The 26,449-nt window shown below is 40.8% G+C and overlaps 1 protein-coding gene across 2 annotated transcripts in view; it reads left to right on the top strand.

Annotated features, from left to right (window-relative positions):
- MYO5B (myosin VB) overlaps window positions 1-26,449 on the top strand; it is a 571,959-nt gene that overhangs the window by 537,626 nt on the left and 7,884 nt on the right. Inside the window, exons 30-37 of one of the 2 annotated variants that reach the window (XM_007486668.3) lie at window positions 1,616-1,693; window positions 8,291-8,489; window positions 12,111-12,204; window positions 15,168-15,311; window positions 15,904-16,055; window positions 19,054-19,143; window positions 21,371-21,521; window positions 25,567-25,852. In XM_007486668.3, the coding sequence (XP_007486730.1) occupies window positions 1,616-1,693; window positions 8,291-8,489; window positions 12,111-12,204; window positions 15,168-15,311; window positions 15,904-16,055; window positions 19,054-19,143; window positions 21,371-21,521; window positions 25,567-25,852 (1,194 nt within the window). The remainder of the gene's footprint in view (window positions 1-1,615; window positions 1,694-8,290; window positions 8,490-12,110; window positions 12,205-15,167; window positions 15,312-15,903; window positions 16,056-19,053; window positions 19,144-21,370; window positions 21,522-25,566; window positions 25,853-26,449) is intronic. The other variant, XM_007486667.3, reaches the window with a different exon arrangement.

Raw genomic sequence — 26,449 nt, 5'->3', positions numbered from 1 at the left:
GCCCAGGGTCACACAGCTGGGAAGTGTCTGAGGCCAAATTTGAACCTGATCTCCCATCTCTAGGACTGACTCTCAATGCACTGAGCCACCCAGCTGCCCCCTGAAAGTAAGTTTTAAGTAAAAATAAGCTGGAGGAGAAAATGCCAGAAAAACCCTAAATGGGATCACAACTGAACAACAACAAATGCCTAGAATATTGTCCTTCTTCCTCCTCATCTGTTGAGTTTCTACTCTTCCTTAGAAACCTAACTCAAAAGCTACCTGCCTCTTCAATACATTTTTCTCTCATCCTCCATCTTGTCCTTATTGGTAAGGAATCTTCTCCCTTCCATAACTATTTTGTTCTCTACACCTCTAACGTAATGACTGTGAGATATTGACCGTGAAAGGGATCTGGGTGTTCAGTATCCCTGTTCCAATATCATTTCCATGAGCGTACATAGAAGGTATTATCTCATGCCTTTATTCATATCTATTGCCTAGAACCAACTGATCATAAATATTTTGTAATGAATTGATCTGAGTAGAATAATTCTGTGAATTCGTTAGCGTCGCTACAGTAAGTGCTGAGAGTGCAGGATGATTGTTAGGAGCAGGAGGGAATGAGAAAGGTCAGGTACTCTGGGTACCATGGAGAGCTGCATGGATGGGGAGAGCAGCTCAGTATCAGTCTGAGGCAGTCACTGGCTTCATTACACAAGACTCTGATGTTGCCTGATAGTCAGTTGTCCTCAAGGATCTTACAATCCAACGCAGGACAAACATAATAGAAGAGAGCCATCCTGTGTGAACGAGACATTCGATTTCTGTGTGCATTTCGCTATTTTTTTATTTAAGCCGTGCCAGATTGTCTCCAAATCATGAACGTCATGAATCTGTAGGTGGTAGGGTAGTGATGAATCATTCCATCTTCCTGCTTGGCATTCGAAATCATTTGCTATTCCATCTCGAGTACTCCCATTCCCTCTACCCATCGATAAAGCAGCCCCTTTCCTCTGTGCCTTGGCCTCCTGAGCTCTCCTTGCTTCCTTTCTCTCCCTGCACCTTGATCATTCAGGTAAATGCAAATATATGCTCTGTGCGTGTGCGAGTGTGTGTGAGTGTGTGTGTGTGTGTGTGTGTGTGTGTGTGTGTGTGTGTGTGTGTGTGTGTGTGAAGGATTTCGTTGCACCATGGGATTTTATCCATCCTCTTTCTCATTAGGGCCGATTCACAGAGGCATCACAAGTAAGTTACCCTTTTCTTTTTCTTTGACAATATATTTCCCCTGCTTGCTTTATTTGCAGTAGTCACAGATGGTATCATGAGGCATGAAAGATCTGTTCCCTTGATGGTAAACTCGGTATAAAAACAAGAGCCCGATAATTCCTCCAAGGCTCTCTCGTGCCATTGAGAGGGAAGAGATAGGATCTAGATTGTGCAGTGATCTTATCTTTCACTTATCTGAATGTATCTTACATGAATGCTGTTCTAGGATCTGTCCCCTTTTCCTTCTTTTATTTCTGAATTATAGCGGGGCTCACCAGGCTTTCTTAACTTTTCCTGCTGAAATACCTGTCTGACTATCTTTTCTATCTACTGGTTCCCTTTTTTTTCTCCTGTCCTTTATTTCTAGCAAGACTGAGGATTGGGGATATTTGAATGAAGATGGAGAACTCGGCTTGGCCTACCAAGGCCTAAAGCAAGTTGCCAGGTCAAATAATCTTCTTTCCTTCTTGTTTCTGCTCTGTCTGTGATGCCTGTTTAGCTGCTCGCTCTGGCTCTACATTAACAAGAGTATAAGTAGGGATGCGGGTCAGCCTCTGGATGGTTTTTCCATACAGTCCTGTTCTCACTTTTCTATCAGGGCTAGAGCTTCTATGTGAACAGGGGAATCATGGTATCAAACAGGACCTTACATTTGTCCAGAATTGTAGTGTTTTCTAAGAAATCCCTTGGATAGAGATGTAGACCAGACAGTTATTTTCACCTCCATTTTTCAGATAAAGAAACTGAAGAGGGACAACTAGGTAGCACAGTTAGTAGAGTGCCAGGCCTGGAGTCAGGTGCATTTGAGTTCAAATCTGGCCTCAGATACCTCCTAGCTGTGCAACTTTGGGCAAGTCGCTTACCCCCAATCACCTAGCCTTCACCACTCTTTTGCCTTGGAAAGGATACTTAGTATTGATTTTAAGACAGAAAGTAAAGGTTGAAAAAAAAGAAAAAGGAAGGAAGGAAGAAACAAAGAAAGAAACTGAGGACCAGTGAGGATTTAAATGACTTTGCCCACTGTTATATGGCTGTGTTAGAGCTGAGATTAAGAAACTCAGATTTTCCATTTTAATATATAATTTAAGAAAAGATATAAGATAAAATTCCAATCCTAAAATATAATTGTATTATTAAAAAAATCATCAAATAAACAAGAGAGAGGAAAGACTCCTGTCCTTGGAATCAAAAGTAACCTGAATTTGAATTCTTCTGGCCCATGATAGCTGTGTGACTATGAGCAAGTCACTTATTGTCTTTAATCCTCAGTCTCTCCATTATATAAAATAGGAATAATAACCCCTGCGGAGGTAACCTCTTCATTGGTTACAAGGATCAAAAGGGAAGATAAACATAAAGCACCTACAAAATTTAAAGCAGTTATTTTATCAATAGAAAATAATATCACTTATTATTACTAAAAAGTCATGCATGAAATGATAAACTCCAAATTATGATGTGCTTTAGAGGTAATGTTCATCTTAGAAGAGTGACAAAAATATCTTATTTGCTGCATGCCCTTCTGTTCATTTTTCCATCTGTACTAGATTTTATTGCTCTGAAATCAGTCATTCACATATGAGAGAAGCATCAAGGTGGGGCCCAGTGGATAAAGTATTGTTTATACCTGGGGCCAGGGAAATATGAGTTCATATTCTGCTTCTGACACAGCTAAGCTGTGTGAATCTGGGCAAAACATTTAACCTTGCTAAGCCTCAGTTTCCTTATCTATAAATTAAGGACAATGACAGCACCCTCAAAGAACTATTGTGAAATTGATTCAAATTATGTGTAAAGCCCTTAGAGTATTGCATAATTGCAAGGAGTTATAATGGTGCTGATTTGTCCCTTTTTCTTTGTGCTATTGTTTAGTCATTTTCAGTTATGTATGATTCTTCCTGATCCAATTTGGGGTTTTCTTGGCAAAAACACTGGAGTGATTTGCCTTTTCCTCCCCCAGCTCATTTTACAGATGAGGAAACTGAGGCAAACAGGGTTATCTTGGTTACAAGTTGGGTTAACTTGGGTTAACCTCTCAACTTTTCAAAATTTCTGTCAGTGTGAGCTATTATATTGCCATAAATTTCACCATAACAATTTGAGTCCCAACTTAGCGGCCCAGTTTTAAGGCCATTTGATAAAAACAAGATTTGAATCTGTAGGAGTAAAAATGAATAAATACTCCTAACATTTAAAATATATGGGATTTTTAATAATAAATCAAAAGAGAAGGGAAAGAAAAAAGGTTCTTTCAGTCAAGAGAGCAGAGCAAAGAGGGTCAGAGACTCACACCTGCAGCACTTTACCAAAAGCACAAGCTCTGAAAAAAGAGCCCCGCAGCATGCGTCTCAGCCAAATTTATCTCCTACGCATCCTTACGTAAAATGAGGATGTAACTTAAAAGGATGCTGGGAATGTAGCTCAGGTGTTGCAAATGTTCCATCTGCACAAATCTTACCAAGGACTTTGGACAAACCTCTGGAATCCACAGTGATGGGGACTGGTCCCCTTGGGTCATCTTGAGAAAGTTATCCTTCCCTTTTTTTCTCCTTCAGCAGGTACTCTGACATTAAACAAGGCTTTGGCTTGTTGGGCAGAAAGACTCTGTGAAATCTCCAGGGGTGAGAGGAGAAAAGGATACTCCCTTTCTTTTGTTTGATTTCCCAGAGCCCAGGGAATGAGAGGGATAGCATTCTTATCGAAGACTCCCTTGCATTTCCTTGGGTACCGATAAACTGGTGACAGGAGTAGGGAGGATGCTTTTTTGGAGAGGGATGGGGATAACTCAGGAGATTGTGTTTATGTCTAGGTTCTTGTATCTCACACACACACACACACACACACACACACACACACACACACACACACACACTCTCAGGGCAGCCCATGCTAGAGCCTGCATGACAGTACTATGAAGTGGGACGTGTCAGAACACATGAGCATTTGTCATTTGGTCCTGGGTAAATAAGGCTATGGGCACTCAGATGGTACAGTGGATGGAGAAAGATTCACATCTGGCCTCAGAAACTTACTAGTTCTATGACTCTAAGCCCTGTTGGCCTCAGTTTCCTCATCTGTAAAATGAGCTGGAGAAGGAAACAGCAAACCACTCTAGTAACTTTGTCAAGAAAACGCCACCAAAAAAAGTCATGAAGTGTCAAACACAAGGGAAAATGATTAAACAACAAAAACAATGTTATGTTGACAAGGAGACTAATACACCCATTGTGTCAATTCGCTCCAGATCCCTCTGCCCTACTCACATCCCTTCCCAGAGCTTAGAGTCCTCATTTTCTGAATTTCATTCCTGTTAGCCTTCGTTATCTTTTTGTGCATTAGAGGTATCCCAACCCTAACTGCCACCCCTCCTCAGTGGTGGGAGTAAGTGCTTGGTGAAGTCCTCACTGACTTCCAGGAGTCTCCAAGTGGTACAAACTATCCCCCCCCCTCCCACCATCAAGTCCATGCGCCCATTTCCAGATCCTGATGAGTCCCAGAGCCCATGTCCATCTCCTGCCTCACACACTGAAGGGCTCCTCTCATAGGAGTGCATCATATCTTCAGCCCTGAAGTGTGGTAGAGTGGAGAGGGCACTGGACTTCGGAGTCAAGAAGCCCTGGCTTCATACCCTACCATGGGCATTTGCCAACTCCTGAACCTCAAGCAAGTCATTTTCCTTCATTTTATTAGTTCTCCATCTGTAAAAAGCGATGGCCCCTAAAGTCCCTTCTAGCTCTTAATCTACTCTCCTGCAATCTGGCATGTACATATGGTTGAAGATGTGGGCTGGTCTTTATGATATTTATCCCAAGGACTGATGGTGTATCACAATACCATGCCAGACACTGGCCATGTTCCTTCCTCAAATCCCAAAGAAGGCTGAGGGATGGACTTGTATCTAGGCTATACCTAGAATACAAATCTTCAGATTATCAAGAATACTGGTGTTTTGTATGAATAACAAATATTGGACATTTTAGAGTGAAACTAGGGTTCCATATTCAATAGTTACTGATAATTTCCTTGTTTTTCCCCTCGTGTTTTTTTTTTCACTCTAAGGTAGGGGCCAAAAGAGATGGTGATCACATATGTTAGCATGGAAAGGGGAAAATGACCATGAAATCCTTATCCTTATTCTCACTAAACAACAAGAGATCACATTTATGATACTAGAAATGAACTTGGAAGAGCTTCATTATCCCACCTGCTTTCTCATTGGAACCTCAAGACAATTTTGTGAATAGAGAATAAATATTTTTATTCCCATTTTACAGATAAAGAAATGGAAGCTAATGAAAGTTAAGTGACTTAGTCACAGACACACAACTATTAAGTGACAGACCTAAGACACTAATTCTGACCCTTTGTTACTTCTTAAAGAGCAGCGACTTGCCCAAAGTCACACAGAATCTAGAATGCCTAATATTGTCTTTTCCTTCCCCCCAGTCACTCTAACCTAGATCCCTCTGCCTCCACTTAGCAAACCAATTCACATTCTTTGTCTCCTTACACTTTCTATTACCAACTTTGTTTTCTCAAAGCATAAAAAGTCCATCCGTGCAGACAGGAGAATGCTGGGGGCAAAGGAATAGATATTTTTCTTTTTAAAATTTATGAAGTAGAAAAAAAGCATATGATTTACAACTTGTGTATGTGGGTATATGATTTGGGGGTTGGGTTTTAAAAGATTGCTCTATTGCAAAAATGAACAATATGGAAATAGATATCGTGATAATACATGTATAACCCAGCTTGTCAACTCCAGGAGAGGGGAGGGAAGAATGGAGGGAAAGAAAATGAATCATGTAACCATGAGGAAATATTTTTTAAAAAAACATTAAAAATTAAAAATAAAATAAAATTTTATGAAAATACAATGGAAAGAACAAAGTAGTCTTAGAGTCAGTAGTCCTAGGTTTAAATCCTAGCTGATACTCCCTAGTTATAGGACCCTGGACAAGTCACTTTGTTGTTGTTATTCAGTCATTTCAATCATGTCTGACTCTTCGTGACCCCAAATGGGGTTTTCCTATTTTGAAAATTTTATTTAATTAATTTAGAATATTTTTCCATGGTTACAAGATTCATGTTCTTTCCCTATCCTCCCCCAAACCCCCTCCCGTAGCCAATGCACAATTCCTCCGGGTTTTACATGTGTCATTGATGAAGACCCATTTCTATATCGTTAATCAAATGGGGTTTTCTTGGCAAAGACACAGGAGTAGTTTGCCATTTCTTTGTCCAGCTCCTTTAATAGATGAGGAAACTGGAGGAAACAGGCTTAAATGACTTGGGTCACCCAGCTATAAATATCTGAGGCCAGATTTGAATTTGTATCTTCTTGACTCTAGACCAGGCACTATCCACTGAACCACCTAACTGTCCCCAGGTCACTTTAGCCTTTCCTCATCTATAAAATGGGGATGATGATGCTTATGCTTCTTACCTGTGACAAGGAAATCACTTTAAAAGACTGATATATATTAATTTAAGGTCACCAAGGAATTCAGCTATGTAATTCCTAAATGAAAACTCAAGTCAGCCGTCAGCCTTTTATAGAGTTTAATTACAAACAGGAGAAAGAAAGGAATTAGAGATAGAGAGAGAGGGGGAGAGAGAAAGGGGAGAGAAGGGAATAGGGCTTAAATACCCCTTCTGTTTAGGCTGGGCCAAAAGGCCCAAGCCCTTAGATAGCTGGGGCAAAGAAAGGAGATCAGTCCCTATTACTCACGTGACCAAAATGGAGAAACAGTCTCAGGGGCCTCCACCTCCAGCTTCCTTCAGAGCAAGCTTCTCAGAGCACCTCTCCAACCACTCAGAGCCAAAACTCTCCAACCAACCACCCCAGTCCTCAGACCCCTCTATCTTTAAGGAAACCATCCAAGTTCCCTCCCCTCAGTTCTCACATCTACCAATCACTGTCCATCATTTTCCCTGTGCCAATGGTGGCTCTAGCTTAACCCAGGACCGCCCAGAGGTCTGTGGCTTTGCACATGTCTGTTGGAGGTCATATTCTCAAATAATTAAATCTTGATCTTTTGCTACAGTCCTTCCTAAATCCTGTTACCCTGAGTAGGGTAGAGATTGGAATAATTAAATTTTGATCTATGCTGCAGCTCTTCCTAAATCCTGTTAGGACTGAGTAGGGTGGAGATTGCAATTTCCAAGACTTGGTTCTGTCATTCCAAGTATCTCCATTGTATCAATTCTAAAATCAATCATGACTCAAAGAAATTCCTGTTCTATGCTTAAGCATAGGTCAAAGTCCTTTCCATTGTTCAGCAAAAGGTTTCTGTCCTAAAGTAATCTTAAGAAGGGAGGAGGAGGAACCTCCCATGCCAATGGGGTTCACATTCCAATAGCCAAGACCCACTATCAATAGGAAATTTTTCAAGTATGAAATTTCCCAATGGTGAAATTTCCAACATTTATAAGTCTAAGAAATTTTAACGTTTACATACCTTACAGGGAGGGCAGTTCTAGGAAGAATGCTTTGCCCACCTTCAAGCATTATGTAAGGTGAACTATTATTTTTATAAAAGGGGAAATAGCTAATAAGATGAGCTCATCAGTCACTCATCAAGGATTTGTTAAATCCCTCCTTGGTGTTAATATCTTCTCCAAACAGGATGGTTCCCATTTGGGCTTTTTGGGGGGCCAGAATTTTTGTAGTAGTTAACCCCAAAGTAAAGTGTGAGGCGTTCATCTTTGCTCTGATGTCTCAACATGGAGACAGCCCTTCCTGTCAACATTCTCTCGAGATATAACGAAAAGCTTAAAAGTGAGACAAGCTAAAGTTGTCCACTTGTGGAGTCCTGCGACTGGCTCTTTGTAGTCACTAGCTTCTTAGGGATGGTCTTGCTTGCTCGTCCCAAAGTTCTCATTTTCTTTGTCATGTCAGTGTCTCAGCTTGCATCCTGTCCTCTGCGGAGGTGAGCTTATGCTGCTGTTCTAAGCCCTCCTAACGTGCTGTGCTTGCCCCTTCTCAGCCAGGGCTCAGGAACTTGACAAAGAAGTCAACGTGCCCTCCCTCCTCTTGTAGGTTGCTAGAGGCCCAGCTCCAGGCCCAGAGCCGAGAGCATGAGGAAGAGATGGAGTCTCTGAAGAGCCAGATCGAAACCTTGAAGGATGAGATGGACAAGCAGCAGCAGACCTTCTGCCAGACACTCCTGCTGTCTCCAGAGGCCCAGGTGGAGTTTGGTGTCCAACAAGAAATATCCCGGCTGACCAATGAAAACCTGGTAAGGAACCCACATTCACCTCCTGTAAGACTTCCTGTCTCCATGGAAATGCAGGAAGCACAGTCTGGTGACCCTCAGGATGTTCTTGCCCCTGGAATAGGAATAAGGGCTGGGCAATGCATTATTACAATAGTAGCCCCGCTCTGTGTGAAGTTGCTGACCAAAGCTTGGGCCCTTCATGATAACTGCAGCCAGACACAACAGAAACTGTGGCTACCCTTGACCCTTTAGAATTTGAAGGCACTGTGGATTTCTTTTTTTTATTATTATTTCAGATCTAATTTGTACACCTTTCCCTTCCCTATCTATAACAAAGGCAAGAAAAATAAAACCTCATACAGTAGTCATGTGAAAAAAATTCCCTGATGAGAGAGAGAGAGAGAGAGAGAGAGAGAGAGAGAGAGAGAGAGAGAGAGAGAGAGAGAGAGAGAGAGAGAGAGATGGAGGAAAGAAAAAAGGGAAAGGAGGGAGGGAAGGAGGAAGGAAATTCTGGAAGTGGACAATATGTTTTCTTCATGAGTCTTTTGGAGTTGTAGTAAGTTATTGTGTTGATCAGTTACTAAGTTTTTCAAAGTTCATTTATATTTATAATGTTTCCATAACTGTATAAGTTGTTCTGACTCTACTTACTTCACTTTGCAGCAATAGTCTTCCTAGGTTTTTCTTTCAATTCCAAAAGACTTATGAAGAAATATATTATACACCTCCAGAATTTCCTTCCTTCTTCTGTCCTGCCCCCTCCTCCTCTTCCTCACATTGAGCAGTTCTATCTTAGGTCAGTTACAAAAGTCGAACAAAATGTTCCATGTTCATTTAAGTCAGTAAACTTTTGTGATTAACTATATAGTGGATAGTGTGTAAGTGAGTAGAGTTACAGAAATGGTAGGTGAGCACTCAGTTGAGCCCTCAGGGGCTAGGGGCACCACCTGAAATTTACTACAGGCCAAGGTAAGTAATATGGGGTTCCTCCTTGTGTAAATTCTCAACCAAAAATAATTTAGAGGGTTAGGGGACAGTGCAAGGAATATCACATAAGCACCAACAAAGAATGCAAAAAATTGGCCCATACAGTAATACACTCACCTTCCTGGATCCTTGGCATGCAAAATTGATTATACTACGTACAGGGTATTTTGATTTGTTTTAAGATATTTAATTTCATTCTCTCTCTCCGTCTCTCCATCTCTCTGTCTCTCTCTTTATCTCTGTGTGTCTCTGTCTCTCTGTGTCTGTCTGTCTGTCTCATCATAATCTTGAAATGGCTAGGGAGTCCTTTTTCAAGAAAGGTTATAATTTAAACTAAAACCACATAAGTGGTAAATGTACTGGAACCAGGTCCTCTGACTCCATCCATCAGAACTTTTCCTGGGCCACAGAAATTTATACTATTAACTGTAGTGCTCTCTGCATAAAGTAACCTTGCGTTTTCCAACTTTTTCCTAAAATTGCCACTTTCAAACTCAAAAACTTTCAAACTTGTTCTAAAAGAGTCAGCCGAGAGGCAGGACTGTTTTGCACATGAGTCCCTGGACAGCTACAATAAGTGAGCCTCAAGGGCTTGACTAAGGAGTAGTCTCAGTTCTGACTGGTGTTTGAGGGCTTTCCCCTAGTACCAGAGTGACCCAAGAGACAGATCCTGTCTCTTACTCTGCTCTACCCTGAGGATTAACATTAATCTGGGGAGGTCCATTTCTTTTCATGCATGTGTTGTATTTAACAAAGTAAAGAGATTTCCCTGCACCTAAACTGGCAAAAGAGCAAAGTAAATGGAACATGGATTACCAGGAAATTCTGTTGCTTCAAAATAGATTTGAAGATAACCACTTCCTAATATGTGTTAGCCTAATAAGCTAGATGCTTTAGAGAGAAAGGAATTCTATTTATCTAAAGAACTCCTGTCCTTCGCATCATCTCCCTTTTCCCTTTAGTTCCAAGCAGGCTCCAATTCAGGGCTGGGAATCTAACCAGGCCCCTAGTGATCCGCAGATTGAGTAGGTTCTAGGGGCTGCTTCTTGGTTTTGTGACTAACTTAGGCATGATAAGAATCAGTTTCATAATCTAGATCACAGAATCCTGTTACGGATTTTTCCACCTTTGCATTTGGACCCTGTTCTTAGAAGGGCCTTGATTAAAAAGAGAGAGATTAATTCATGTCACTGTTGAGCAGAAGGGGCAACTTACATGTGCATATGTAGATAAATGTTGGGGTATGTATAATATGGTCATTTATATCTCTACATATATGTGCATATGTTCTGTGGATGGAGACATATATGTGACTAAAAAGCAAGATCCAAATGATAGGTTACAGGGCAATAAGAAGACATTGAGGGAGCAGTGAGATGGTTCAATGGATTAAGAGGGAGGCCTAGAGGGGGCAGCTGGGTGGCCCAGTGGATTGAGGACCAGGCCTAGAGATGGGAGATCCTAAGTTCAAATCTGGCCTCAGACACTCCCTAGCTGTGTGACCCTGGGCAAATAACTTGACCCCCATTGCCTAGCCCTTACCACTCTTCTGCCTTGTAACCAATATATAATATTGATTCCAAGATGGAAGGTAAGGGTTTAAAAAAAAAAAAGGGAGGCCTAGAGACAGAAGGACCTGGGTTCAAATGTGGCCTCAGATACTTCCTAGCTATGTAACCCAGACAAATCAATTAATCCCCATTGCTTAGCTTTTACCATTCTTATGAATCTTATCAGTAATATAGTGATGATTCCAAGATAGAAAGGGTTTTAAAAAAAAAAAAGAAAATATTGATTGCTATAAGATTGAAGATATGCAAATTTTAAACACGTTTACAAACTTGGAAAACACCCTCGTTTCTCTAGGGCCATATTAGACAGAACACATCTCCCTTAAACCAAACAAATGATTACCCTTGGCAATAGAAATGTAAGTGGAGTCATCTACCATGGTGAAATCATATACCATGTAAGTCAGCCTTTAAAATGAGCCCCCACCCAGAGCGGCGAGGTCCTCAGATTTAGTAAATGAGTTTCCTAGAAGGCCATTCTATTATCTTTGTTATCCCTACCTTCTCTAATGGGGGGGAGGGGGGCCACAATGCAGGGAACCCAGCTGCCATTGCAGCTGAGAGTGAAAGAGAAAGGTAGCAGATGACACTAATAAGAGTGAAATCATTCCCAGCTGCTTTAGATCTCTCGTGGCCGTTGCTCAACTAACTTTGCTCCCAAGGGCTACTGAGGACTCGGGGCTACAGCAATGGGGCCTCAGCCACCATCTTGCTTTTTCTAATTGGTCTCTTTCAAGCCCTGCAATTCACTCCTCACCCAGATCCACTCCTTTAGCGGGTGCACCTGTTGTGTGTACCCAGGTAGGGTGTGTACTTCCTCAGCGGTTGGCAGGGAGACTTGGGAAACTATGGGATTTGACAGACAACCAGGAACCTCCAGTGTAAAGATATTTGTCCTGTCTTTAATGTGAAAGCTAACTCTGAATCAGACCTGGATTCCTGAGGAAGGCCAGGCTCCTTGCTGTCCAACAGAGCCCTGTATTCTTCAGATGCAGCTGCTGCCATGGTCTGGATGAACTCCTTTCTTGAAAAACACGGGGTTTGCCAAAGTCAAGTTTATGTACCTTTCTCCTTTTGGTTTTAGGACCTCAAAGAATTGGTAGAAAAACTGGAAAAGAATGAGAAGAAACTGAAAAAACAATTGAAAATTTATATGAAGAAAGTTCAGGATCTAGAAGGTATTTTATTAATGATGAGATTTGGCAATGCTGGGCATTGGGAGAGAGGAGGTGGGACCAGGGATTGGTTATTTGTTTTGAGAGATGTTTATCCCAGGAAAAAAGAAATTTTGTTTCATATTTTTCTGCCTTTTATGGTACTTTTATCTCTTTACCAGTAGATTTTGTGGTTTTCTTTTGTTCTTTTCCCCTGAGTGCTCTCTCAGTTCTTTTTGAAAGACAATTATTAGGTACCTCATTATGATGTTATATTATGAGGTACAATAACTGGCACTAAGGGGGGGATTAAGATGAAAGTGATATATTTCCCCTTCCCCAAAGAGCTAACATACTGCTAGGTAAAGATATGTATATCCATAAAAATCTATTACAAAATATATTTTAATAATTGGGTGCAGCTGGTGGCTCAATGGGCTTTTGAAAGCCAGGGCTTGAGACAGGAGGTCCTGGGTTCAAATTTGGCCTCAGATACTACCTGTGTGACTCTGGGCAAGTCACTTAGCCTCCAGTGCCTAGCACTTACCACTCTCCTGACTTGGAACCAATACATAGTCTCTAAGATGAAATGTAAGGGTTTAAAAATATATATATTTATTTATATGATGTAGGTACTTCCAAAAGATTTATCCTTGAGTTTGAGATGTAACTACATGCATATAGACAATAATTGTTGTTGGGTCTTGGCAAACAAAATGGAATGGTATTACATTTCTTTCTCCAGCTCATTTTACAGATGAGATAACTGAGGCAAACAGAGTTAAGTGACTTGCTCAGGGTCTTATAGCTAGTAAGTATCTGAGGCCAGATTTGAACTCAGGTCTTCCAGGGTCCTGGTCCAGTGCTTTATCCACTACACCACCAACCTGTCCTTAATGTTTGTTCCCAGCTATTAAAAAAAAAAAAACTTCAATGGCATTCCATTACCTAGAGGATAAAGCCCAGATTCCTTAATGTAGCATCCAAACCCTTCCATAGTCCCTGTCAATCCCTTTATACCACTTTTCCCTACCTCCCTAAAAAATTCCCTTCCATAACCACTTGAGGCTATGATAAGTTTTCAGCCCTCTGCCTTCTAGGATATATTACCTCTATTACTTATTGGGCAATAGCAGATTATATCTTTATATTGTTATCTAGAGGGCAGCTCATTGGTGAATAGAGCACCAGACCTGGAGTCAGGAAGACTCATCTTCCTGAGTTCAAATCTATTCTCAGACACTTACTAGCTGTGTGACCCTGGATAAATATCTCAACCCTGTTTGCCTCAGTTTTCTCATCTGTAAAATGAGCTGGAGAAAGAAATGTAATACCATTACATTTTTTTTTGCCAAGACCTAACAACAACAATTATTGTCTATATGCATGCAGTTACATCTCAGACTCAATGCTACATCTTTTGGAAGTAGCTACATCATGCCTTATAGGGCTTTGTATCCCCTTGTGGCCCTGCATACAGTAGATAGTCAGTGCAAGTTTATTAACCAGCCTCCTCCTACATTATGTCCACACACTGAGGTTTCTTTCACTAGATTCAAGCCAGTTGGTTTCATTTTTGTTTTTGTAGGCTACTAGGATACAAGAAGCTCAGTAATATGATGACTCTTTCCAGAAACCTACCTCGCCTTTGGGAGTCCCAAGTGCCTACATGTAGGAGCCAATAAACTTAAAAAATAAAATAAAAAGTGACTGCTTCTGAAATGCTGAGCACCTACCAGTTCCGAAACCCCCGTTTGACCCAAGGACAAATGCTGTTATTAATTGCCTAGTTTTGAGATTTGAATTACTTAACTAAAAGATATTCTACTCATCCCTCTTTTCTTCTTATGGAATTGAAAGGACTATCCATCATCCATGTTACTCATCCCCCATATAAAGATCAGAATTTTCAAACACAGCTAGAATTATCCTTTGAGATCATCTAATCCATCCCTTTGCTCCTAAAGGCGATATGTAAAGCATGCAAAAAAAAAAAAACAACTCACTCTTGACTTTCATTACAACTTTATAGAGAAGACAGAACTTGTTTTCATTTTTATCTTTGTGTCATAGTGTATAGAATTGGAGACCTAGACTGGGAGTCAGGAAGACCTTAGTTCAAGTCCTACCTCTGACACAAACTGGCTGTGTGACCTTGATAAGTCATTTAACCTCTTAATGTCCCCTTTAGTTCTCTCACTAAGTGGATGCTTTGTTAGAAGTTCCTCATTGAAGATTCCTTATATCAATTGGATCTTTTTAAAGTTGTTTTTCAAATGCTTGAATATTTGTGGGGTTTTGGGCAAAGATACCATATCAGTTTGCCATTTCCTTCTCCAACTCATTTTATAAATGAGGAAATCAAGTCAAACAGAATAAAGTGACTTGCCCAGGGCCACACCACTATTAAGTGTCTGCGGACAGATTTAAACTCAGGAACAAGAGTCTTCCTGACTCCAATTCCAGCACTCTATCCATTGCACCACTTAGCTGCTTTGTGTCATTGATATCATGGGTCAGTTTTTTTTTAATCCCAGTTCTTAGGACAGTTCCTGGCTCAGAGTAAATGCAATTAATTGCTTATGAAGTCAAACTAAATTCTGTAGTCATGTCCTTTAACTTTTAAATGTCCTTTTGTTTCCATTTGAGCCCATCCTCCCTCCTCTTATCCTAAGTGGAAACTAGAAGCATCCTGTCAATGAGTGTTATTATAGCTGCCTATCATAAGGCTTGTAGGCAGCTGGGCTAGCCCCTACCCTTAAGGGGACATACAGTTGGGGCAGGGAGGGAGCAGTAGAAAGTAGCATACAGTAAACTGCTGCACACTCTTGGGAAAGGCCAGAATAGTCTGTGGCAAGCCTTCAAGGGCCAGGCACAAGCCTGACCCCCTCGTGGATGGTCACCGTCTCTCTGAGCTCTCGGCTGGTCCTCAGATTTACCCGACAGGCTCAATGAATGCTTCTTTTTTATCTTTCTTCCTCCTTTAGCTGCCCAGGCCCTAGCTCAGAGCGAGAGAAAGCGACATGAACTTACCAGACAGGTCACAGTCCAAAGGAAGGAGAAGAACTTCCAGGGGATGCTGGAATACTACAAGGAAGATGAACCCCTCCTCATTCGGAATCTGGTGACAGGTTAGAAGGTTTTGGGGGGCAGCTGGGTGCCTCAGTGGATTGAGAGCCAGGCTTGCTTACTCTTCTAGTATGAAATAGAAGGGCCAGAACAAACACCCGAACGTTGCAGTCCAAACAATAAAAAGAGAAGGTTTCGAAATAAATCCAGAATCATCCCTAGGTGAATTAATTCTGTACAGTATCATTTCCCCTAGCAACCCAGGCTTGCCAACGAGCTTTAGCTAGTAAAGCTGCTGCTAGCTTCCACAGAGCAATATGTACCCAGGCTCTGTCTTGGCATGAGCGGAGCTGGCTAATGATTGAGTGAGTTCCTGTGCCTGGGGCAGTGTAAGGAGAGGCGCAGAGCGAAAAGACTGACATGCCCAGAGGCTGCCGCGGCTCTACAGTGGCTTCAGGTGTATTTACAGACTCCTTCAGCTCTTACCTCCAGGAATGTTAGCAATAAGAGTGAGTGAGGAACCCGGATGTGCTCTGTCCACCCACTCTTTGCCGCTCATGGTGGAAACCACTGGAGCATTTATTTGCTTGGTGAGCCGGGAGGGACCCAGGTGTCTCATTATACTCACCCCAGTGTTTCTTATTCTTTGGGCAGATCTGAAACCCCAGACGCTGTCCGGCACCGTTCCCTGCCTCCCCGCTTACATCCTCTACATGTGTATCCGGCATGCGGATTATGTCAACGATGACCTCAAAGTTCATTCCCTGCTCACCTCCACCATCAATGGCGTCAAGAAAGTCCTAAAGGTAACTAACTACTGTGGCAAACTGGAACTGAAAGGAATGGAGAGGACTCGGCCTGCCTCGCCTTTGAGGAGGAGAAAAGGGAAGGTCCAAACATCCTTCCCCTTCGGCTGTGGCCTCTGAGATATTCACTGTCCTCCATGAATGAGGGCCACACATCAGCTCATCTTTCAGCTACCATCACCACTTATATTTTAAATCTTTCAAAGGGAAATCTTTCTTAAAAATAAATTTATTAATGGATCATTTCCATTATTATTTTTGGTTTTTTCCTCCATGAATTTTTCTCTAGTGTAAGCAATGTGTATTTTTTTTCACAACATGACAAACAGGGAAATATGTATTATATATGCAGGAACTACATCATCTTACCTGCCTGCTCAGGGAGTGGGGGAGGGTGGGAGAGAAGGGAAGAAAAAAGAATAAGGCATAGATTTTTGGATGTAACTAATGTAAAAATTTGTTTCTCTTTGATTATAATTCATTACATAGCTATAAAAATCATACATATATTTATATTACTGTTATATTACATATTATGTTTTGTTATATATAAAAATGGTAACTAAAAAATGGGCTAAATACTAGCCTGTTTGTTTTTTTTTTTTAACTCTTTCCTTCTGTGTATTGGTTCCAAGGAAAAAGAGTGGTAAGGGCTAGGCAATGGAGGTCAAGTGACTTGCCCAGGGTCACATAGCTGGGAAGTGTCTGAAGCCAGATTTGAACCTAGGACCTCCCATCTCTAGGCCTGGCTCTCCATCCACTGAGCTACCCAGCTGCCCCCCTGTTTATTTTAAATAGGTGATACTAAAAGTAATATCACCTTTTGGGAATGTGTCATGGTCATCGTCATGAACATATGTTATAGTACTATAATTCTGTGTCTGCATTTTAGTTTGTCCATTCAGATACTTGGCTATTAGTTGTCTAGATGAAATAGCACTTGATTTCTAATTATGCCTCCCACAGCCTTCTTTTTTATTGCTTTTAATATGTTATTGTCTATGAAACCAGACATTCTTTTATTTGTTAATTCATTCAGCAAATATTTTAAGCACCTATTTTGTGCAAAATCCTCTTCAAGGGGTAAAAAAAGTACTCAAAGTATAGTCTTGTGGTACATAAGGCACAAACATGGAGACTATAATAACATACAACCATATATGATTTAGATGCAAAAACAAGTACATTATGAGGTTGCTGGATGGGTCCAAACTGTTACCAATAGGTGAAACCCCAAGGAAGTTTTCTTTGAGGAGAAAGCATTTGAGTTGGGCTTTGAAAGTCAATTAAAATAGTATATATGAAGAACTTTGCAAGCTTTATAGCATTATGTAAGTGCTATTATTTAAAGGACAGAGAAAGAGCACTATCCACATCCAGAGAAAGAACTGTGGGAGTAGAAACACAGAAGAAAAACAACTGCTTGATCACATGTGTCAATGGGGATATGATTAGGGATGTAGACTTCAAATGATCACCCTAGTGCAAATATTAATAATATGGAAATAGGTCTTGATCAACGATACACTTAAAACCCAGTGGAATTGCTCATTGGCTATGGGAGAGGGAAGGAAGGAAGGGAGGGAAAGAATGTAATCATGGAAAAATAGTCTAAACTAATTAAATAAATAAATACACTTTTTTTAAGAGAAAAAAATAAGGACTATTGCTTAATAAATGCCAACTAATTGATAAGAAGGAAGGCTATTCCTAGGGAAAAACAGTACTCGGTAGTCTTCTATGTAAGTTCAAACTCCTTAACCCAGCATTCAAAGGCCTCTATAATTGGTGTCACTGTATCTTTTCCGCCTTATGCCATAGCCCTGTCTCCCAGGTACTTTGGCCAAACTAGTCCTCTCGCTGTCATTCAAACACTAAATGCACCTTCCAGCCTGGATGACTCTGCTGACACTACTGCCTCAGTCCTCGGTTCCTCAGTTCTCTCCCTCGAATTGGAGGACATTTTTCATCATGGGTCCATCATCTTGATCAGAACAGCAAAGTCTTTCACAATTGATTCTCCTTACACTATTGTTGCTGCTGTGTACAGTGTGGTCCTGGTTCTGCTCATTACTGTATATCAATGCATACATGACTTCCCAACAAACCTTAACTTTCTATAGGATTTCCCCAAAGTCTTAGCTTAAAAGTGCATTAAGACATTTGGGACCTACTATCTGTTGTTATGATCTCCTTGGCTGAATTTTTCTGACTTTTGAAACTCACTGTGTTATTATGTCCCTGGCTAAATTTGTGCCCCCCCATAATTCCACAGTCACTGGCAGAGCAAATAGGTATGCCCAAGGACCAGTAGGGGGTCGGACACTTCTGCTTTCTCTACCTTTGATTATTCAGAGTCATTGGCCAAGGCTGAGACTCCTCTCTGGAGGGTAGACCCCAAAGACCACACATTTCACAGTCAACCAGTGAAAATCCCACAGACATAGCCACACAGCCCCACTGGACAAGGCCACATTGCCATTGGATGTTACAGCACTTATTTGGCCTCTTCTTGGTTCTTCAGCATCCAACCATCACTGGCCCTTGTGTTTTCATAATATACTTTACCACTTTTGTAAGGAAAATGCTCTGTAAACTTTAGAGCACTCTATAAGTGCGAGTTTTCTGGATGTCATGGAGTTTGGAAGGCCTATGCCATGTGCCTGTGCCCAACTAATAGCATGTTTCTGGCTGCCATGGATAGCCCCCTTAATGCTAAACAGTCACCTAACAGATAGGTGCCACCTGGGGCACTAGGTGGGGGAGACGTTCTCTAGAAATGTGTCCTTGTGACTAGAGGCTCAACTCAACCAAATAACTTGAGAGTAGTCTCATCTTTGAATTATCATTATCCAATTGAAGCCATGTTGAACAGCAGAGGAGAAACCACTGAGTCCATGTGCAGTAGGGTGAAAAATGTAAAATAATGAGATAAATAATAATTGAGATAATAAAAGAGATGAACAGCACTCATTCAGTGAATTTCTTTTCCCTCCAGAAGCACAATGACGACTTCGAGATGACATCCTTTTGGTTATCCAATACGTGCCGTCTTCTTCATTGCTTGAAGCAATACAGTGGGGATGAGGTAAGAGAGGGACATCCTGATCAGAGTCTATCAAGAACATGAGTATTGAGAGGAAGAGCATGAGGAGAGGATGGGAAGGAGCAGGGAAGAGAAAGGAAAGCAAGAATAAAGAAGGGAAGAGAAGAAAAGTAGAGGAGAGAATGGAAGGGAGGAAATGGAGAGAGCAAAGGAGGAAGAAGGAGAAAGAAAGGTAGAGGGAGGGGAAAAAAGAGAAGAAGTAGAAAAGAAAGTAAAGAAATATTATCGCCCTATATCTAACCTGGTTAGGAGTCAGTCTCCCCAAATCTAGCTGAGTTGGTTCATCAGTGGTATCTGAACCATTTCTAGACTGGCAGAAATAATTTGTGCTCCATAAGCATAACCTTTAAGAAACCAGGATTACCTCCATGCTACAAAAGGCATCAAAGAAAGACGGTTGGGGGGTGGGGGGTGCATGTATGTGTGTGCATGTGCATATGTTTGCATGCATGCATGCATGTGTGTGTGTTTTTATCTAAATCTGCAGTATCTGGATTGGTATAGAGACCTAGTAGGGAAATTCTTTTTACCCATATAGACCAACAGCTGTTTTGTAGCTTACATTCTTCAGTGTTTCCTGGGACACTGAGACGATAAAACATTTTTCCAGGGCCTATTACAGTCAGTATATGTCTAGATTAAGCCTTACTCTTCCAGATCCCGAGACCAAGTCTAACTACAACATCATAGCTTTAGCAAAGTACTTTAAAAAAAAATTAAACTACAGCTAAATTGACCACATCCTTATCTCCAGGCACTGAAACGTTTGTCCCAATAGTGTCCCCTAACTTTGGTGGATCTTTTCCCACATTGCCTCCCTGACTATGTCAGAGGAGCTGAGTTTGTCACAAGGCTAGCTTGAGCAGTAGTCAAAAGGGTGCTTGAACATTTTCAGATGGTGGTGTAAGAAGAAGAGATGAGAGGGTAAAAGAAACTTGGTTTGCATCATTGAGCTTGGGGAGCTCCGCATTTAAGCTCGTGGGATCTGGGTTGGATGCCATCTCTGCTCATGACTATTATATATGACTTTGAGCCTTTCTCTGAGATTCTGTTTCTTTCTCTGTAAAGTGAGTGGATGGATCTCCAAGGTTGCTTCTAGCACTCAATTCAAAATCATATTTGAATTTTTGAATTTACTATCATCCCTTTAAAAAAAAGTAGTTCTTCCATACCTTATTGTCCTTTAACAAGAGTAGGATGAACAACTTAACTGAAATCCCAAACTCTGGTGGCCTGTTGCTTTGGAGCCCAAACCAGACTTCTGGAACAGCCCTTTATAAACAGGAAGGTCAGGAAGTGTAACCGGAGTAGGAGCAGGAGACTGCCTACCTACTGTAGGGATCCCAGATGATATAGAAAAGGCAATGGCATTTGTCTGGGCCTGGCCTACTAGCCCCCTTTTCCAGTGGAAGGAAGAGGAAGGATGGGAAGAGAAACAAAAAGAAGGGAGGAGAGGAGAAGAGAAGAGAAGGGAAGGAAAAAGGAGGGGAAACCTTGGGTGAGAGTGTATCTCTCTCCCATACACCCAAGTTGTCAGAAGAAGAGCAAATATTAAAAATGTCCAGTGGTCTGACTTGGCACTATTAAGAATGGTAGGCCAGAGGCCTTTTCAACTTTAACCAAAACAGGAAATCTTAGACTATAGTGCAAAGCATGCCAGGTGTGGAATCAGACAACCTAAATTCAAATCTCCCCTCTGAATGAATGACTCTATGACCTGGAAGAAGCAAATTCCTGTCTCTAAGTCTCCATTTCTTCTCTGTCAAATGAGGGAACCAAACTAGAAAGACCCCTAAGGTCACATATAACTCTGAATCTGGGATCCTAGAAGTTATTGCACTTATGGAGCAGCACTTGACTATTGCCACCTTTGCCAGCTCTGTGATTTGGGGTGCATCATTTAAATCCTCTGTGCCAATGATTCCTCATCTCCATAAAAAAGAGGGAAAGATAAGGGAGCTCCAAGGTCCTTCCCAGATGCAAATTCCATGATTTTTCTTTTCTATTTAGTTTTTTTCGTATATCGCATGAACAGCATTTCAATGCTGACCTCAGAATAGTATCGCTGGTTGTTTGTTGTTTTTTTTTACAAGTAAGGAACCAAGAGAATGAGGGGCGCTCAGAGGCTGCTGTGGTCCCAGCAGCAAAGGGCTGGCTATCCTGTCCCTGGTAGCCGGATGAACTCTCCCAATGTATTTTCTCTCGCCAGGGCTTCATGACCCAGAACACCCCCAAACAGAATGAACACTGTCTTAAGAATTTCGACCTCACCGAATACCGCCAAGTCCTGAGTGATCTCTCCATCCAGATTTACCAGCAGCTCATTAAGATAGCAGAGGGCATGTTGCAGCCAATGATAGGTAAGTGGGCATTGTGCAATTGGTATGCGTGTGAACGTTTGGACTCTGCCCAAGAATAACCTGCTTGGTGCTGCCACCCCCTCCAAAGAGCTTAAGCAAGAGGTATAGGGAGAGTCCCCAGAGAACACTGCAGTTCTTCCCAAGGAAATCTACTTTTTTGTTTAAGGAAAAATAAGGCCTGCCTTGTGCAGAATACATACTGGTACTTGCCTCTACATTCTTTTTTCTAAATGTTGTGCCTTGACAAATAGAATTCAAAAGAAAACAAACCTTTAAAAACTCCCAATAGGATTAGTCACTGCATGGTTTAGACTGTGGTAGGTGGTTACGTTTTGAAGTATGAGATTCAAACACGCTGCACCCAGAACTATGTCACCTGTGCAAAGAGAATATGAAATATTGTCATCTGGTCAGGAAGCACATAAATGAAGTGGCCAAAGAGAATCCTTGTTCGGGTGGTGAGGTGTGACTGTGCCAGTCACTCCAGAGACTGTTATCCCACAAATTGTGTTCCCTTTTTACTGGAGCTGTGCCATGGTTTCATCGAAAGAGCCGTAGATTTAGAACCAGAAGTCCTGGGTTCTCAGTGGAATTGCTTGTCAGCTTCAGGAGTGAGGAGGGAAGAGAAGGTGGAGAGAGAAGGAATTCTGTAACCACGGGAAAATATTTTAAAATAAATATTTTTTTAAGTAGTTCTGGATTCTAGTCCTTGATGTGACACTTAATAGCAGTGTGACCCTAGGTAGTTCCCCTAACTTCTTTGTCCCGGTTTTTTCACCTGTAAAATGGGAATTATAATCTCTCAGGATTGTTATAAAGAAAACTATATAAGTCATGAAATGCTAAATAAATGCTCTTTTGAGATATTGAACAGACATATTTAATTTATGATAATTAGGAAATATTTGTAAGAAGAAGAAGCATTTATATAGTGTTTTGCGGTTTGCAAAATGCTTTACAAACATTGGGTAGTTAGGTGGCACAGTGGATAGAGTACTGGACCTGGAGTCAGGAAGAATAATCTCCCTAAGTTCAAATCCAGCCTTAGACATTGCCGAGCTATTTGAACCTGGGCAAATCATTTCACCCCACTTGGCTCTGTTTTCTCATTTGTAAAATGAACTGAAGAAGAAAATGGCAAACCCTTCCATTTCTTTAGGAAGAAAGCCCCAAAATAAGGTCACAAAGAGTTGGATATGACTGATCACAGCAAATAATTGCAAATATCTCATTTTATCTTCACAACAATCCTAGAAAGGTGGATGCTATTATCCCCATTTTACAGATGAGGAAACTGAGGACAAGAAAGGTTAAAGTAACTTGCCCAGTATCTGGGGCAGATTTAAACTCATTTCTTCCTGACTCTAGGCTCCGTATCTCTGGACTGTTATATGGAAGTGAAACAGAAGGGATCACACTAACTATATATATTAAAAACAGGTCTATTAGCTAAAGGGACAAGGGAATGGAAGGGGATCAGGAACCAACTTACTACTACCCCACCCAAATATTAACACACTAAGTTTTCTAATCCAAACTTAACCTAACTAATAAAAGGGGGTAATTAAATTGGAGAGAGATTTTGTAAGGGAAAGACAATCATGGCCCAAACGGAATCTCACAATGAGTCCTTCGCTCCACAGAAAGATGTCAGCACCTCCAGTAGAAATCCTCTTTCTCTGTGTAGTATAATCAGCAGGAAGCAGACAGGAATCTCAAGACAGCCACAGAGAGAGAACTAAATGACTTTTCCAAGATCCACCTAAGTAATACCAAACAGCTTCCCTCTTGAGTATCTTGAGAGCAAGCAGGACACAGCTTCTTTCTCCTCTGGAGTCCAGCAACTAACTGCCAACTGATTTTTCAGTAAATGTATCTCTCTATCCAGTCCTGGGAGTTCCAAGTGGAATGCTGGCCCTGCAACTTCTTGCATTTTTGCAAACCCCTTACTATAGGGCTTACCTGCTCTCTACCTAGTTACTTATTTATTAAATATCTTCTTTATTGTAAATTGTCTCTCCTGGATCTATTTTCCAGGTCACTTGTTTTTTCAATGAGATATTTCATGTTTTCTTCTGTTTTTTCATTCTTTTGATTTTGTTTTATTGTTCCTTGATGTCTCATTAAATCATTAGCATCTAGTTGCCCAATCCTAATTTTTGAGGAATGATTTTCCTCTATCAACTTTTGAGCCTTCTTTTTCATTTCTTCTTGCATTCCTTTCATTTCCTCTTTCCCATTTTTCCTCAGCCTCTCTTAATTGGTTTTTGAAGTCCTTTTTGAGTTCTTCCAGAATCTGTGTCCAATTCATATTTTTCTTTTGGTGTTTGTGTGTGTTTGCTTTGCTTTCACTGTCCCCTTCTGTGTCTGTACCTTATTCTTTTGTCTCCATAAAAAAATCTCTAATGAAGTGCTTTTTGGAGGGTATCTGCTCATTTTTCCAACCTCTTTATAGATAGACTCTATTCTCTGGGAGATTAGGGTATCCTCTTAAACTTCAGTCCTTTCTTGATGCTACCCTTAACTTTATTCTGGTTTTCTCAATATCTTCTTTATTGTGAAAGGCATACAACCATGTAGCAGTGTGGCAAAGGTGACCTAAAACTGGGAGATCAGAAAGAAGTAAGGAGACATATTTTCCAAGAAAGAGTGAATGGAACTTTCTAGATGAAGGGATCTTAACTTTTTTTTATGACAGTGTGGTGAAGCCTATAGCGCCCTGCTGAGAATAATTCTTTTTAAATTGGAAACTTAGAATTACAAAGTAAACCAAATTTATTGAAATATAATTGTCAATTAAAAACAAAAGTTCATAGACTCTGGGTTAAGTACCTCTGTCATAGATGCTGTCGCTCTCATTCTTTGCCCAAGCCCCAGTTACTGAGGCTATATACAGGTACAGAAGTCAATAGCTTGAACTTTACCTTTCTTTAGGAGTCCAAGTCATGCTTCCATTTCCTCTGTAGTGAAAGTGTTTTTAGTTTCTTGGATAAATAAGTTCCTAAAAAGAACCCATTTTGTACCAAATCTTTCCTTTTAATAAGCTATATGATAGTAAAATTCCAATTTAGCACTATTTCACAAGGCAGGAGAACTGAAATACCACCTGAATAACTTGCCCCAAAGGCTTCCAAAGCAAATATAATTAATCCATGTCTTCAAGCTAATCGCTCTCTCTCTTTCTCTCAGTTTCTCGTACTCCTCCTTCCCACTACAAAATAAGATTATCTGAATCCCAGAAGTCAATTTGAAAGACTTACCTCAGTTTATATAGCATTTAGCAGTCTTTACTTTTCTTTATCCTTGGACTTATCTCTAGAGCTTACTTCTTAGCCTTTCCAAATTCAACATGGAAGACTCTTGAGTAAGAAGTTTTATGCCAAAGATAAGGATTTAGGACGTAATAATAATATTATATAGTAGGTCATTGTAATAATAATAGTAGCTAACATCGACATAGTACTTTAAATGCTGCCTATCTTTTTACAAATATCTCATTTTGTTCTTACAACTCTGGCTGGTAGGTCCTATCATTACCCCCATTTTAAGGTGAAGAAACTAAAGCAGATAAAGGTTAGTGACATGCCCAGGGTCATACAGCTATATTTAAGGCCAATATTAAGTCAGCTCTTCCTGACTCCAGGCTCTATCTACTGTACCATGGCTGCCATGCTTCATTAATTTTGTGTCTCTGAATATTTTTCTGCTATCTTATACTAAGATCCAAAGTTACTGGAACTTTTGGGGGATATAAAAATGGTTAATCTCCCAGGGGCAGCTGGGAGGCTCAGTGAATTGAGAGCCAGGCCTAGAAATGGGAGATCCTAGGTTCAAATCTGGCCTCAGACACCAGCTGTGTGACCCTGAACAAGTCACTTACACCCCCCCCCCATTGCCTAGCCCTTACCACTCTTCTGTCTTGGAACCAATAAATACACAGTATTGATTCTAAGATGGAAGATAAGGGCTTTTTTGTGTTTTTTTTAAATGTCAGTCTTATTTTGTAGGGAAAATCTTTTGAGTTCCCTTGCTATTTTCTTCCTAGTGTCTGCCATGTTGGAAAACGAAAGCATTCAGGGTTTGTCTGGAGTGAAGCCAACAGGCTACAGGAAGCGGTCTTCCAGCATGGTGGATGGTGACAATTCCTATAGCCTGGATGCCATCATACGCCAGATGAATTCCTTTCATAGTGTGATGTGTGACCAGGGCCTGGATCCTGAGATCATTCAGCAGGTGTTTAAGCAGCTCTTCTATATGATCAATGCTGTAGCCCTCAACAACCTCCTTCTGAGGAAGGATGTCTGCTCTTGGAGCACAGGCATGCAACTCCGGTAAGTTAGGGGAGTGGAGTGGGGGCCATCCCACAGCTATAACCAGTATCACTGGTTCCCAAACAGTAAACACAAAGCAGAAACCGTGGCTTTCCAGCCCTAGGATATTGACCCATTTGACCTTTGGCTGACATTTACCTACATAAAAACATAAAATAGTTTTCACAGAAAGTTCAAGATTAAGCAATTGGAGAAAGATTCTCTGTACATGGATAGAATGAATCAACATCATGAAAATGCAACTATTACTCAAATTGTTTTATAGATATAACAGAGTACCATGAGATTAAAATTAATATCCAATAACTCCAAGTATTATATTTCATAAGATTTATTAATAAGCACTTGAAGTAGAAGAAATAAAAGGATATAACATATGAGAAAAAATATGGGAAGCTGAGATTTAGAGACCTGGAGAGCAGATTCAAATTACACAATACCAATTGAAATATAAGCAGACAATTTCATTAGAATTTGATCAAGTGATAAAATGTATACTGAGGAATAAATGGACATGAATATTAGGGAAATTAGGAGGATGAGTAGTGAGGAAGGAGGCCTCATGCTAGTAGATCTCAAATGATATCCAAAAAGTAA

This window comes from Monodelphis domestica, chromosome 3 (genome assembly GCF_027887165.1).
Source record: "Monodelphis domestica isolate mMonDom1 chromosome 3, mMonDom1.pri, whole genome shotgun sequence".
In the NCBI taxonomy this organism is placed as follows: domain Eukaryota; kingdom Metazoa; phylum Chordata; class Mammalia; order Didelphimorphia; family Didelphidae; genus Monodelphis; species Monodelphis domestica.
Note: the sequence above shows the minus strand (reverse complement) of the source record. Positions and strands in the feature narration are given on the sequence as shown.